At 37.7% G+C, this 15,203-nt stretch overlaps 1 protein-coding gene across 1 annotated transcript in view; it reads right to left on the bottom strand.

Annotated features, from left to right (window-relative positions):
- Positions 1–4,965: 4,965 nt before the first annotated feature.
- The window catches only part of LOC101859712 (merlin), a 30,197-nt gene continuing 19,959 nt past the window's right edge, over positions 4,966–15,203 (bottom strand). The window contains exons 13-17 of the mRNA XM_005100569.3: positions 14,946–15,031; positions 13,733–13,850; positions 12,787–12,923; positions 10,840–10,999; positions 4,966–9,852 (exon numbers count right to left, since the gene is read on the bottom strand). Coding sequence (XP_005100626.1) covers positions 9,802–9,852; positions 10,840–10,999; positions 12,787–12,923; positions 13,733–13,850; positions 14,946–15,031 — 552 coding nt within the window. The 3' untranslated portion in view covers positions 4,966–9,801. The remainder of the gene's footprint in view (positions 9,853–10,839; positions 11,000–12,786; positions 12,924–13,732; positions 13,851–14,945; positions 15,032–15,203) is intronic.

Genomic DNA, 15,203 nt, shown 5'->3' with positions numbered 1-15,203 from the left:
GCTTTTTTCATTCTGTAATCGAGACAAGCTAAGATAAGTAATACTAAATACATAGTAATTAATAGGGGTGTTTGCTTGGATGCAAGGTTGCTACAAAATTCCTGAGTCTTAGAGTTTAAAGATTCCTCCTGCATCAGATACGGACAATTGCAAAGGTGAAAGATTATGATAAACCTTCAAGTCCCTATATCTATTTTTTCAATAGAGCCCAAGACTCATTTAACAATTTACACATTACTAAAAAAAAATGCTTTTAACACCACAACCATATCACTGAAAAGGTTTCCTATTGCTTCAGAGAAAAGTATTACCATAAGATAATCTTAACAGCACAACCGTATCGCTGACATATTGTAATAGAAGAGAGCAGTGTAAAATCCCAAAATCACACAGTTTGGCACTTGGACAACCAGTCAGAGAGGCTTTCTGCCACACACAACAAGCCTCAATTTCTGTATATATATATAACAAAAGTAATTTTTACTTCAATGAATCAAATCAGGTCACAAATCTAAAAAGAATAGTCAAACCAGGACTAACAGACACTTGTCCAAGATAATCACCTGTACAAATGACCACTTCTGACTTCTTCCTTCGCGTTTTTTCTGTATTTATGATGAAACTGTCTTAGTCTTAGTCTTAGACGTCCAGCTGTCCACTACTTTTTCCCTCTACAATAGGTGGCCTTCTTGGACAATTTCGACTGTTGTATCTTTCAGGGATGTCGTTTTTCCGTAATTAACTCACAGAGAGATCACATTGGTATAGTCATTAAAACTGTGGAAAACAGGTGAACTTTATGAAAAGAAAGAACAAAAAGTAATATCTCATTACATGAACACTCTACTATGCCAAATTTGAACACATGCAACTCGGATTTACAGACACCTCAATGGGAGACAACCATTCCAGAGTTTTCTCTCTATAATCTTTAAACTTAATTTATTATTATTAAACTGTCCAAAAAAAAAAAACGCGGGAAAGTTTTCAGCTAGGGACTACTTTGTTAGTTTGACAAGGATGATAGCCTCAACTCAACTTCTTTTCTTCAACTAACCTAATTGCTTGCATGAAGGACGCATTAGTTCTCAGACTTATTTAGAGGAAATTGGGTGCACAATTCAACCAACCCAAGGACAAAGGGTGAGTTGGGCAGATTATATGATTACAATTTTGTTTCTGGACTTTCTCAAAAGTGGTGTGAGAAAATCCAAAAACAAAATTAAAAAAAAATAATGTTTCTGGAATTTCTCACACTCTTTGTGAGAAATTCAGGAAACAGAATTGTAAATATCTAAAAATAATATAATCTACCCGACACAATTTCTCAAACAAGAAATCGAACTAGGAGCATTAGATGGCAGGGTTTGCATTTTATCTCCCCACAACAAGTTCAGGAGTATTTGTGTGGACATCCACTTAAGCAGGAAAAGAGGGGGAAAAAACCCATTCTAAAATATAACTTTATGAATGAAGAAGTTCTTATTAAAAGCTTGAGCTTCATTAAGACTAGCTGTCAAGATGGGTACTCCTTCAAGATGTGATATATTTTGTTGAACAAAATCTTTGTTCATGTACATGTATATAATATATACATGTACATGAACAAAGATTTTGTTCTACAAAAACGGTCACACTGTGTTTGGAATATTTCGAAAAAAGCTAATTGGTGGCATCTGCACATTACTTTGCATAGTACATTGCTTCGAGAGAGAGACGTAATAATTGCATACAAAGACAAGAAAAAACATTTTTGTAATTGTAAGACAGCCTCAATACTCTATTTGAGAAAAGAAAAAAAACAACCCATTTTGTTCATCGTAGCGGGAGACACCTATGTTATTACATGTACAAGGTATATGACACTTTTATTACATAATTACAGTGAACAACCTTGAAGTGTGCAATGTTTAAAGAGCACATCAGAAACATATAACAATCTGAAGACATTTTCTGTTGTAAAAAAATGCCCTTATCTCTAGTAAAAACATTAAGGCACAGGTTAATGTTGAACTAGACTGAACTAGTTCTATTAAAAAACACCCCATGTCTCAGCCCATTCATCAACACTACAGGGAGTGCGCTGTTTTTTTCCAAAGTTCAAAACAACACTAAAAACAGACAAAACCCCCCCCCCAAACAAAACAGCATTAAAATTAAGTGTGGAGCTCATGATGTAAAAAAAAAAGTCAGAGGAGAGGGTGGGAGTGTTGTATAGGGGGGCTGGTGGTGGGTGGTGGGTGAGTACATAAAGGCTTATGGGACACATGGGAAATATCATATGGTATTCACAAAAAAACGTAAAAGAACAATTGATTAGTATCGTTGAAAAAAGAACAACAGCATTCACACATTTGATTAAGACACACTAGTACAACTGAAGTCACATTGCTACACAACCTTTTGTCAAACTCTAAACCTACTAGAAAATCCTGGGTAAACACACATATAGTAGATGGATAAGAGCCAAAAAGATCAATGGCAACGACGGCATCTTTCTGCAGATGTTGACGGCAAGGTCAACGTAATGTAGTCCCTCTTCCATTTCCTACTTTCCCTATATATAACACAGCACACTTCATATTCATATACAAAGGTCACAGACCATAGCTAGGCAGAAATCAGTGATAAAAAAAAAATCATAAATTTGCACAGCTTTCAGCTCACACTTTTCAGCAGCCAAATACAAGAGAGTCTGCTTAAACCAAAATCTGCTGAATTTCCAGATCTTCTTTGGTATAGCCGATTTATAAGCTTAGAGAAGTTCTTCAAATATGAGAAGGAAAAAAAAAGAAAGTAATCAGGAATTTCATTATCTTTAAATTTACTGCTGTTTTCGAATTAACCGCCTTCGGTTTTAAAAGACTCCATGTTAAAAAAGCAGTTTATCAGAAACAAAATATTCTTTTTCCAGGATTCATCCGAAATGTGAGAAGCCTTCACGGCCCACCCTGTATAGGAAAGAAGACATCATACGTTACACAACAAACAAAAACAGGCACCACAAAGCTAAAGATCAAATGCAACCTGTGTCGAACCATACTGGTAGACAAAAATGGGAAACAATGAACTAAGAAAGAGAAATAGAATTATATACATAATAAATTTTGAAATAAAACAATGAGTATAAATAATAGTCTTTCTGGCATCAGAATTTTCCCCTTTTTCAGGCGGTTTTCAATGCCAAAGCCTCACTACTGCCGGCAAGCCATACAGAATAGTCGTGATTACTGAAATATTCTTTTTGCAAACAAACACACAGGCAGCAGCAGCTCATACTCTCTTCAGGGGAATGTTCGGACTCTGAAAAATTTGCTTGGAAACATTTTCGGTGCGGGTCCACCTGACGTTCTACTGTGAACATAACAATAATAATAATAAATACTAAAATAGCATTTGTATAGCGCATATCCCCGCTCAACAGCAGGCTCTATGCGCTTTACACTATATTATTACCCCAGCAGACCATAGAACATTCAGAAACATTCTCAGCTTCCCGGGAAGCATACAGTGCAAGCAGCTGATTAAGCGTTCAAACACTAACAAACTGACAAGATCTTTCGCTGTCTGTAGCCGGGTACCCATTCCCACCTGGGTGAAGTGAGGAAAATTCGTGTAAAGTGCCTTTCCCAAGAACACAACGTCGGGTCCCTTACGGGATTCGAACCCATGACCTTACGGTTGCGAGTCCAAGAGCCTAACCACTAGGCCACCGACGCCACTTATCTACCATAAGACCCGCATGGCTAACCACGGTCTACCATGATAATGCATTCACTTGCAAGGCCTGCTCAGAGTTTTATTCTACCACTCCCACAACCTGATGCAATATTTTCAAGAAATAAAGGGAGGTGGGGCTGTCATCTTCCCCCCCCCCAGAAACAAATTACAACCACAAAAAACACATCTAATGCAACCAATGACAGTCCAAAGCCTGCATGAATGCAGAGGGAAAATGTTTATTAGTGTGCATTGAGATAGACCGGTAGACTGTCAAATGGATCAATTGTCAGACTGGTCTAGTTGTAGACTGTTGAGTAGAGAAGACACATGGCAGTAGACCGTCAAGTGGACCGGCACCACATTTTCTTATTCATCAACAGAAACATTGGCTCTCTCTCACTTAAAGAAGAAAGGAGAAAAGTCATACGACAAACTACTGTTATTTGAATAGCAATAGATTATATATACTGGCGTGATGTTGTACTTTACCTTCGCCTTTCAGAGATGCTATGTATCATTAATGTCCGAAGAGCCCATACTATTCATAAAGTAAAGGCAATCAAGAATCCGTCGGTGATCAAATATATTCACAGACTCAGTAGTTAAAAATAGCACCATCTTTTTGAAATCCTTGGCCCACAGTGTGCATTGATTTGGTCACACAGAGGTCTGTTAGAGAAGATTTTACGCAAAACTACGAGTATGAGACCAAATAGGAGGTTTTCGGATTTACAAAACAAAATGAAAGTCCAAGCTATCCAGCCAAAGGAAAAAACAAAACAATTAAAAAACTGGACAGTAAGTGATGGGAGAGAACCCCCCCCCCCAGCAAAATACACAAAAACAATATGCTCCCAGCTGACTCTAATATTAGTAATATATGTGTCCATACATTCTATTAAGAGCTAAAAAGGAAAAAAACAAAACATAAACTCATAAATGATGAAAGTGATAACATTACGGTTGAAATGTACACACATACTTTTGTGAAGGCATTAATTAATACAGGGCTTTTGATTCTGAAATCCACGTTTGAACATTCTCATGTTATTCAAATATAGCGACATAACCGAAGTAGAAAGTTAACAATATACAAGTTTCAACAATTTGTGATAAGTGTATCAATTTCCTTGGTAACAGGTGCAATCAGGTATAGAACTGTATGTGAGGCATCCTGGTGAAAGCAAGCACTCGTCAAAATACTGAAATTGAAGAAATAAGCATTTTTCTGCCAGTTTGGAATTTTTTTTTCGAATTTATGTTTTTCACTCAATACCTTTTATGTTCACTAAATAACACGTTTATGTGTGGAATTCACTGAAAAATGCAGATAAAGGCACAAAATTGCATATTTTCAGTTTCCAAGGACTCTCAAACCTTGGAAGTCACCAAACTTGAGTGGTCATTTTCTTGATAATTTAACCTCTGAAACCAGGTGATCCCTACCTCCTTCAACTGCAAAAATATCTTGACTTCTATTCAAGATAGCGGAATTTTTTTTCATTCAACGCAAGACAAATGAACAGACTTTAAGGTGATACCAATAACTTCACATGCCCAAAAATTGATAAGTGTCTGATTCCACCGCGCCGTGAGACATATATTATAAATATAACTCATACCTTCTTCTTTCTTATGCCTCCCAGCATGAGGCAAACGGAGAGACACGGAAGCACAGCGCGAGTACAACTAAAGACAACAGTGCAGGATAAATGTAACATGCAAAAATAGCTTAGGACGCCCATAGCGAAAAATACACATAGCAAACAAATTTTCAGGTCCAAATTTGTTCTTATGCTACATGTATTTCTTTGTATTTAAAACACATACACAGTGTTCACTTGTACATAACGAAAAGATTTTCACATCCTGCCAATTTCGTTATGTGCATGCTGTACCATAGCACACTTATCAATCTAATAAGTATTCACATTTTTAAAAAGTGGCGAAAGTAAAGTTTAAACCCCCTCCCCTCCCTCCCTCATGTCTTTGTACATCAAAACGATCACAGCATGTGGTTTCATTTTCCAGAGAGACATAACTTCGACCCCAGCGTGACCTCAGTGGCAACTCCAGAAGCTGCACACCAAGTCAAGCACTCCACCATGAGAGGGGAGGGAGGGGGCTATACTTTACATTTACCTCTAGAGAATAATGAGACAGTAATTTAAGGCTTGTAGCTGAAGGAAATCAGGGTTGTTGTTAGATTAGAAGTCAATCATGAAAATACATTCAGACCTGATCTCACAGCCACCTGTCCAAGCGACCATTTCTCATATTTTTTTCCCCTATATTTCATCACAAAGACACTGTTTAAGACGTCCACCTGTCTAAGATAACCATTTTTCTCCTTGACAGTGTGTGGCCATTTTGGACAATTTCCACTGTACTTTGGCTAATAAGTAGGAAAGTAAAATAGCCACATAACTTCCTTGATAAAGCAGAGGAACATCAACATACATCAACAACTTAAAAAAAACAACAAGCAACCAAAAAACGGCCACTGATACCAATCAAAGTTTGTTCTAGATCATTGTTAAGCCACTCTCAACACAATTCAACGGATAATCCAGTAAAAGAGAACTACATTTCAAGACATCAAAAACATCTGTATTTTGTCACTAATATAATTTTTGTTTCGAAACCACATTTAGAGGACAATATGAAATAAAACTGTTTTTTGAACGAAGTGAAAAGAAAACATGTTGTACAAAATTAACTTCCAAATACTTGAAACATTAAAATAATGTTAACGATAACTAAAAACTAATCCCATTTTAACAGAGCAGGAGAAGCTGTACGGGGTAAAAAAACAAAAACAAAAACTGAGCAGGACAGTCATGAGAGGGGAGGGAGGGGCTATACTAATATAATTTTGATACCGGATTTCAAGTGTGATGTGACTGAGAAGAATAAGAAAAAGAAGACTTATAACTGTCCCCAAGCTTAACTTCAGCTTCACCTTTTCTACTGCCACAAAGAATCGTTTAAGCGACAGAGAGAGTGACATATTCAAGCTGCAATACACTGACCTTTAGTTTGTTCTCGGGGGTCCTAATAGACTACACAAAACAAAACAAAATAAGAGGCACAACCAGGAATACAACGAAGCAACACAAAACCAGGAAGTTTTCATGCAATGTGTAGTGTAGTCTGTTTTCAAAGTCTTTTCAACATCGTGACACTGACCAAGACGTCTACCAGTATAACACAACCAGTTTTCTCCTTAACAATGGATGGACCTCTTGAACAATTTTGATCCTACTATGTCTGAGGTTACATAAAAGACAGATATTTTCCGTAATCAATTAGACAAAAAAAAAAAAGCATTTCTTCTCAAACTAGACAAACCTGCCGAGTCAAAGAGTAGGTATAAGATTTTGCATCACACATAAGGATAACACACAGCAGCACAAGATGTCACAACTCTGGGGTAAAAACAGTGGCATTCAGCTGAAGAAAAAAACAAATATAAAAAAGCCAAACTGAAAACATCACACAGCAAATCTTCTGCAGCTGATCAATACAAAAATGTCATATTTGAACTGATACAGCAAAATATTCTGAACAGTTTAATGCATAATCCCCCTCCCTCCCCAACACCAATGAAATCACAATGAAAGTGGGAAATCTAGCACATACACAAAAGATATAAATGCCTTTCAGTAGAAAAACAAAGCGAGGGAGGGCACTCAAATACAGCCAAAGCTATCCACAAAACATCTTTGAAAGGAAACGAACTGACCATTTTTTCCTCCCATCACAACACCAACAGGTCACTGTAATGCTTTCACGGATGAATTCTCCGAAATAGGGAATAGGCATTGTGATGATAATTCTATCCATTCATGATTCATGGTACCAAACTTTGAGAAGCAGGAGGAGGAGAAGAAGAAGAAGAGTAAGAAGAAGAAGAAGAAGAAGAAGAAGAAGAAAGAAAAAGAAGAAGAAGAAGAAGAACCTAACCTGACACAAATTGCACATTTCTTCCACACACTCGGGGATATCACAACACACCAAACGTCAAAACCAAGAACACTAAGAGTTCAGCCTAGACCTTACTTCGTCTCTCTCTCAACGAACTGTCACTTCAGCTTCGTCAAAACTATACTATATCTGTAACAAGATCAGCTGTTTTAGTTTTAGTAAGAGTTTTTTACTGCACTTGCAACACAAATACGTTATAATAAGATATTAGAGGTGTGTTTAGAGAATCAGACAAAGAAGAGAAGCAGGGGAGAAAATGATGATAGATAGATGGTTGAAAGGACAAACGGAAAAAGCAGACCATTCTAGAGCATTCGCCAACCACCCATCTGACAAGACCATGCTTCAAAGCTTTTACAGGCAAAGTCTACTGCAGAGTTTTGTTTTGATTAAGTAAAGAGAAGCACATAAAAATAATAACGGTCATTTAGTGTGGGGAAATAAGACAAAAACAACCTAGGGAAAGCAAAGAAGTACAACCTACTGTTAGTGCCTTCCAAGCCACCCACCCACAACATAAAGCTTACTAAAAAGGAGCACCACACAACCTGCTTACTACAAGCTAAGTGTATGTGACTAAAGAGAGTGGGTGGTTGGCGGGTGCTCTGGCGTGATTTGCTTCTTCCTTTCCATCAAACATCTATTGCCCTTATCAGTCCTCTTTCTTTTCTATGGTATTTTACTCTATTCTTCGGCACATATACAATTTATTTGTATTACAAGAGCTAAAAGAAACTTTTTACTAAAAGTAACCTACGCTGGATCTACTAAAGAAGACTATAACATTTACATGCAAGCTAAACGTATCTGACCAGAGGGTCACCTCACGTAACTTCTTCTACGTTTTTTGATTGTCAATCACCATACTACACTACTCAAAAACCATAGCAGCACACTTGTATCAACAGAAGAAAAGCAAAACCTCAGTATCCGTTTGAACACAAACTGGGCCGATATACATCGTATCTCAGCCTTTTAAAAAAATGTTGTCGCAAGTCCTAATTTGGAGTTGATATTTGTAAGATTTGTAAAAATGTGCCAACATGGTAGAAATTGTTATGCTTCAAGAAATTAAAAAAGGAAATTTTTCTGTCTGTGATGATGATCATCATCATCCTCATCTCAGCCATTTATTTATAGCTGCTTAAAGCCACTACACAAAATACCATCACGGTAAAGACATCCTTTTTCTGTGAACACGAATGCTGTCTAGGTATTCTAAAACCGTGTTGCTTTTGAATTTTCATTAAAATCCAGTTTTAATTAAAGCTGTCAACTTTTCCAAACTATTCAGAACAGACCTTTACCACACGGCAGATCAAGTTGGTGGGCATAACCCCCCGTTTTCAAACCCTCCACACACACTTTTCTGCAGTCAGTAAATTCCAGCTATCAAAAGAAGACCTGCAGGAAAAGATCTCTCTAATTCACATGTGAAACTTCATTCTCATACTCTTTACAAAATCCGATCTTAAAAGTTCATAATTTTTCTTCAGCATCTGCAAGTCTGTGAGAAGCAATACCAGAAAACAGATGTATTTTCCCAACACAAAAATGGACTTCTGCGATGACACCTTCAAACACATATCAAATACTGGTGGGCAACTAAACAGTCCTACTTGAACTCAAGGGAGTTAAAACTTTCGTCACAAAGCCTTTCAAACCTGTCTAAATATGACCTACCTGTAAAAACTATTCCATAGTTTAACTAATGTTTTGTAACTAGCTGTAAATATTTTAAGCCCCAACTGACACAATCTAAATCCTTGCTTTGGCACCGAATAAAAGTCAAGACTAAAAAAAACAACAAAAACAACCAGCATAAAGTTGTGATTAATCAAAATATCCGACATTTGCTTTGATCTCAGTTCAGGAATAGCCAGAAAAATTTTTCTCAAAAGAAAACTACAATAAAAAAAACAACAACCCTCCTACAATTTTAACAGGCCAATGTTACAACAAAACAATTCTAATGCATGAAGCAACAATACTAAGGCACTTCTCTCCTGCGGTCAATAAACAACAAGCTGTCTTGTAGCTGTCTTCTTCCAATCAATCAACAAACTACTGTAGGTGTCAAGGGGAGCTGCGTTATAATTCCTCAAAGAAGGCAACTCGGGCTTTTGCAGAATTTGCTGTAACCTGAGGAGACAGCAAAGGTTGTGAAAGAAAGAAAACACCAATTAATATTACAATTAAAAGTTGTGATAGAAAGAAAGTATAGATTGATGCTACAGTAAAAGTTGTGAGAGGAAGAAAGTATAGATGAATGCTACAGTAAACATGGTAGAAAAAAGAAAGTATACTCTAGTGCTAAAAATAGTCGAGAAAGAAAGAAAGTATACATTAATGCCAAAGTAAAGGTTGTGAAAGAAAGAAAGTACTGAATAGTGCTACAATAAAATGTGGAGAAAAAAAGAAAGTGTAGATAGGAACCAGAAACTAAATTTTCAAAGTTGATCTGAATACTTTATCGATTCCATATGACAGACATATGTCTGCTGAGAATTTTGGTACCGCTCTCGCCAATTTTAAAGAAAATAGCAGCTGTTTTAATGGAATAAAATATTTCAAAATCGGGAAACTGGCTGTAACACCATGTTTGACAGATAATAAACAGTACCAAGTGCACTAAACATCTACACATTAACACTGTACAACAACTTTAACAGAAATATGGAGCCTAAATTTTTCTAAGACTGTGAGATTATTGCGATCAGTATTTCATTGCCTAAAACATGATGATTTCGGCAAAAACATCAAGCCCTGTCCCGGCTGGCACCCACCTCGAGCAGTACAGCTCTTTACTGTAGTGTACTAAGTGCTCCCCGTGTTGGATGTCATATATTTTTGGAGTTTTTCAGAAGGATTGATGCATAATAAGTCAACGCTGATGATTCTACTCTAGTAAAAATTTAACTGATCTAGGGATCAATGCAAAATAATCCCAAGCTGATGACTAAAATCTAACATAAAATGAACAGAACTTTCTTTTCGTGCCGTCTTTGAGCCAGTATTTTACCAATTTTGAATTTAAAAAATGATCTTTAAAAACTTTGATGCAGTCCAGAGAAATGTGTAATCAGAGAATAATTTAAGAAACAGGTAACAGAGAGCAGACAAGCTTACTTTTCGGAGTGTGGCATACTTGGAGTCGCCTCTCTGCATGCTCTCGTCATGCAGTCTATCCAAGGTGCTGGAGCGGTCCTCAACTTTGAGCACTTGGATCTCAGACTTGAGGTCCTTCAGTTGGTCTTGGAGGGTTTTGCTCTTGGATAAATATTCTCGTCTGAAAGTAAAAGAACAAAAAGCAATGCTTAAGAAAACTAGTCCCGTCAATCACTGGGGTATTTTTGTTTCCGCTTGTTTGTTTTAGAAGAGGTACTAGCACTTGCAACACAATTAGGTGTTGGAGATAAGAGGTTTTACGAGAGAGTAACAAACAAACACAAAAGAAATGGAGAGATATGGGCAACGGATGTATGATAGGAAAAAAGGACCAAGCCGCACAAGGCTAACTACTCACACATTTTCGTAAGAGTAAAGAGAAGGACATTGGCAGTCACAATAACAGTTATTTAGATTAGTTTTAGTAAGAGTTTTACAGTACTCGCAATGTAAAAGGGTCATGTAAATGCCAATGATTAGAAGTGTTACTAGGTAGTTACATACACACCATTTGGTGCAGGGGCAAAAGTTACGCAGATAGAAACAACAGCAGAAAAAACAAAATGTAGAATATCTTATTAGCACTCCACAACCATCTGTCTGAGATATCTTACTAAAAGTGTAAAAATTCAGTATATGTGAACTGTATTGATTGTTACTGTTCTACTGTACGGTCCAGAGACATGGAGGCTCACAGCATCAGCAGCAAGGAAACAGCAGAGTTTCGTAAATGGATGCCTATGAAGAATAGTGGGGATCAAGTGGTACGATCGAGTCACTAATGCTTAACTGTGGGAAAGAACAAGCCAAAGGCCAGTAAAGGAAGACATACAGGTGAAGAAATGGAAATGGATTGGACACACCCTGAGGAGACCCCCGACAAGCATCATCAGGCAGGCTTTAACTTGGAACCCACAAGGAAAACTTAAGAAGGGAAGACCAAAGATGACATGGAGGCGAGCGGTACAAGCGGAAATTGAAAAAGCAGGGACAGCATGGAAACAGATAGAAAAGGATGTTCAGGACAGGCTTCGCTGGAGTAATGCTGTAGATGGCCTGTGCTCCACTGGGAGTTAAAAAGGGCAAGAGAGTATTGATTGCTGTTATCGATCCAGGAACTGTATTGATTGCTGTTATGGATCCAGGAACTGTGTTGATGAACTTGTATACTTGGTATTGTATGGGATTCAGCGTTATATATAAATGCAACCTATTATTATTCTATGGGATAAAGCATTATATATGAGGCAGCGTGGTGCACTCAGGCGTTCGTCAAAATAATGTAATTAAGGATACCAGCATTTTTCTGATAATTGGACAATTTTTTTTCCTAATGTTTTTTTGGGGGGCTCAACACCTAAGTCTATTTAAGAACACATTTTTGAGAGAATTTTTTCTGAAAAATGATTAAAGTTTTAAAAAATATGTAAATTTGCAGTTTTCAAGGACACTCAAGCTTCGAAAGTCACCAAATTATGGCGGCCATCGTCAAGCTCATTTTATCTCTGACACCAGGCAACCCCCAACTTCCGACTTCTATCCAAAATTGATGGGTACTTTTTTCACCAAATGCAAGACAAATGAACAAGCTTTAAGAGGATACTAATGATTCCATATGCCAAAAACCCAAAAATTGACGAGCGCCTGATTCCTCTGCGTCGTGACACATATAAATGCAATCTATTATTATTGTATGGGATAGATTGCTATATAAATGCAATCTATTGTTATTGTTAGAAACAGAGCTCTATGAAAATGCAATTTATTATCATTGAATGGATAGAGCGTTTCATAAATGCAATCTTTTATTATTGTATAGTTGAGCGCAAAATAAATGCAGTCTATTATTATTGTATGGGATAGAGCGTTATATAAATGCAATCTATAATCATTATTACTCCTGCTTACCTTTCTTTCTCCATCTCCAGAGACAGCTGATCCAGATTGCCAGAGAAAATGTCCCCATCCGGGAGGGGCGCGCCACTCTCGACGTACTGTAGGGTGGGCGACAAGTCTGATGCGAGGACGGGGTAAGATGGGATGGACTGAAAGAAAAAGAATATGGATAATACGATTCGTTTATTGTACAAGAAAAAAAAAAGAAAATATCTTAACAAAAATCAGAACATCTGCCCCCCACCCCCCCCAAAACCTAAAAGAACTAAAGAAAGTGTATTCTATGGCTAAACTCTTTGACTCTTTGTATTATTAGGTAGGCTATTCCACATTAACTTGCATGAAGCTAATTTCGTTTTCTAACTTTTCCGCCTACCTGTCCATTACAAATTTCTCAATAACTTATAACTGCTCTGCTATTCAAGTTGAAAGCTTGTCAGTCAGTCAGACTGCTCAATTCTCAACTTTGATTATTTGCAGAGTAGTCCACTTCGACATGATCTCTGCTGGACTGTCGTACCCTTCTCAGCCCGGGTAGGCCCTGACAGACAAGGTTGCTCACTCGCCATCTAAATGTGAGGCATGCTGACAAAATGAGTTACTTCTAGCGATCCAAGAATGGAGATATTGGCAGAAAATTGATACTGAGGTCAGATTTATAGATTTTCAATCGATGCCATTTTCTACCTTGTCTTTTGTTATTCCATACTTACAAACTGTACAACCTCCACCTATAAAGTTGATGTATTAATTACTATACTTTTAAAATCCAAGAAGTAATACACCTTGTCAGCACACTTCACAAATAACCTAAATAGTGTCAATAAGGGCTACATGATTTCTGCTGGGACGATGTACCCCTTTTAGCCCGGATGACCTTGACAGACAGGGTTGGAAGTTGGCCTCATAAATAATCTAAATTGTGTTGATGACGACACCTGCAGTGAAAAATTCTTACTGTGGAGTAGTCTGTGTGGGACATGGTCTGTGTAAGTTCGAGGAGCTTTCCCTTGGCTGCCTTCTCTGAGAGCTTGGCCTTCATCAGTTCATCTTTCAGTTGTTCTGCTTCTTTGGCCCTGCAGAAAGAGAGAAAATGTCAGCATACTCTGCAACAGGCAAGGACAAACTATGCTCAAGCAGCTTCAGTCCAGCCTGCCATTTGACCCAAAAATTAATAAAGAATGTGGCGCGCCGTGAGTTGATAATTAATCTTTCAAAAACCCAAACAATTTTCTTCTTGATATTTAAAATCAATAGTTTCCAGCCCACACAGAAGCAATAAATCTAACTATTCTATCTCATGAAATGCTCTTGAGAGATTCTAAACAGTCAGTTTTAGTCCCACATTTGCGAAACTGGATATTTCAACAGTCTTCACTCAATTTTCTCCTGCCTTGGCCTGCAAGATACCCAGAATCGCTTAATCCAACCAGTGACTTGAATGCACTTTCCTATGCCTGCTCTACACCATGCCTGGGATTACACATCACAAATCTCTGTTGATAATCACAGGGCAGCCCACCCACCAGCATAAAACAGACCTGCCACCCTATGAAATCTAAAAATCAGGATCTCAGGGGAAAAAAAAATCGGGATTTGGTGAAAAAAATCGGGATCAACGACAAATCATCAAGGTGATTAAAAAATTTCCCAGGGTTTTCTATAAATTCATGTTTTTATATGCATACCCCTGTGTGTGTGTGTGCGCGCGCGTTATCATTAATCTTTTAAATCCTGAAGAATCACATCAAGCACTCTTTGTCCAAGTGTCTAATCCCCCCCCCCCCCCCCCCCCCCGGCATAAATCCCGAAAGACGGTTCAATCAGTGTGCATAAGAACTTAAGTTGACCTCGTCAACCGACTGTCCCCAACTCACACGAACTCGCAAGCCGGAGTCATGTCACGGGATACGAATCGAACAAACAGTTTTCCAGACGGGTCTTGATGACGGGCCCAACGGACTAGAATTCGGACAAAACTTGGGCTGTGAACACTAATAAAAGCGCTAAAATGTCGTTTTTATAATATTACCTACTTTTTTGAGTACTTATATGAAGGAAAAGCGTAAAAACTCAAAAGACTTAATTTTCTTACACAATCAAAACCTAGTATTTAAAAAAATTATCTCCAATATATAAGCAGCTAGTCCATACAAAGCAGACAAACTTACCGGTTTTCTGAGTCTTCCAAGATGGCTGCTGCCAAAATCTCAGCATCATGAGCCCTTTGCTCCATGTGCATTCGCTCTTCTTCCGTCTGTCGAAGAGAACAGGGTCCACAAACATGAGTCAAGAGAAACACATTAACACAACACCTATCATTTAGAGCAAGGGAAAAATCAAAGAGAACAGTCCATAAACATAAGTCAAGAGAAGCACATAAAAATATCGGAGTGAGAAAGTAAGTGTATGATTTTACTGTTCTTTCA

The sequence above is a fragment of the Aplysia californica genome, unplaced genomic scaffold, assembly GCF_000002075.1.
Source record: "Aplysia californica isolate F4 #8 unplaced genomic scaffold, AplCal3.0 scaffold00252, whole genome shotgun sequence".
Lineage (NCBI taxonomy): Eukaryota > Metazoa > Mollusca > Gastropoda > Aplysiida > Aplysiidae > Aplysia > Aplysia californica.
Note: the sequence above shows the minus strand (reverse complement) of the source record. Positions and strands in the feature narration are given on the sequence as shown.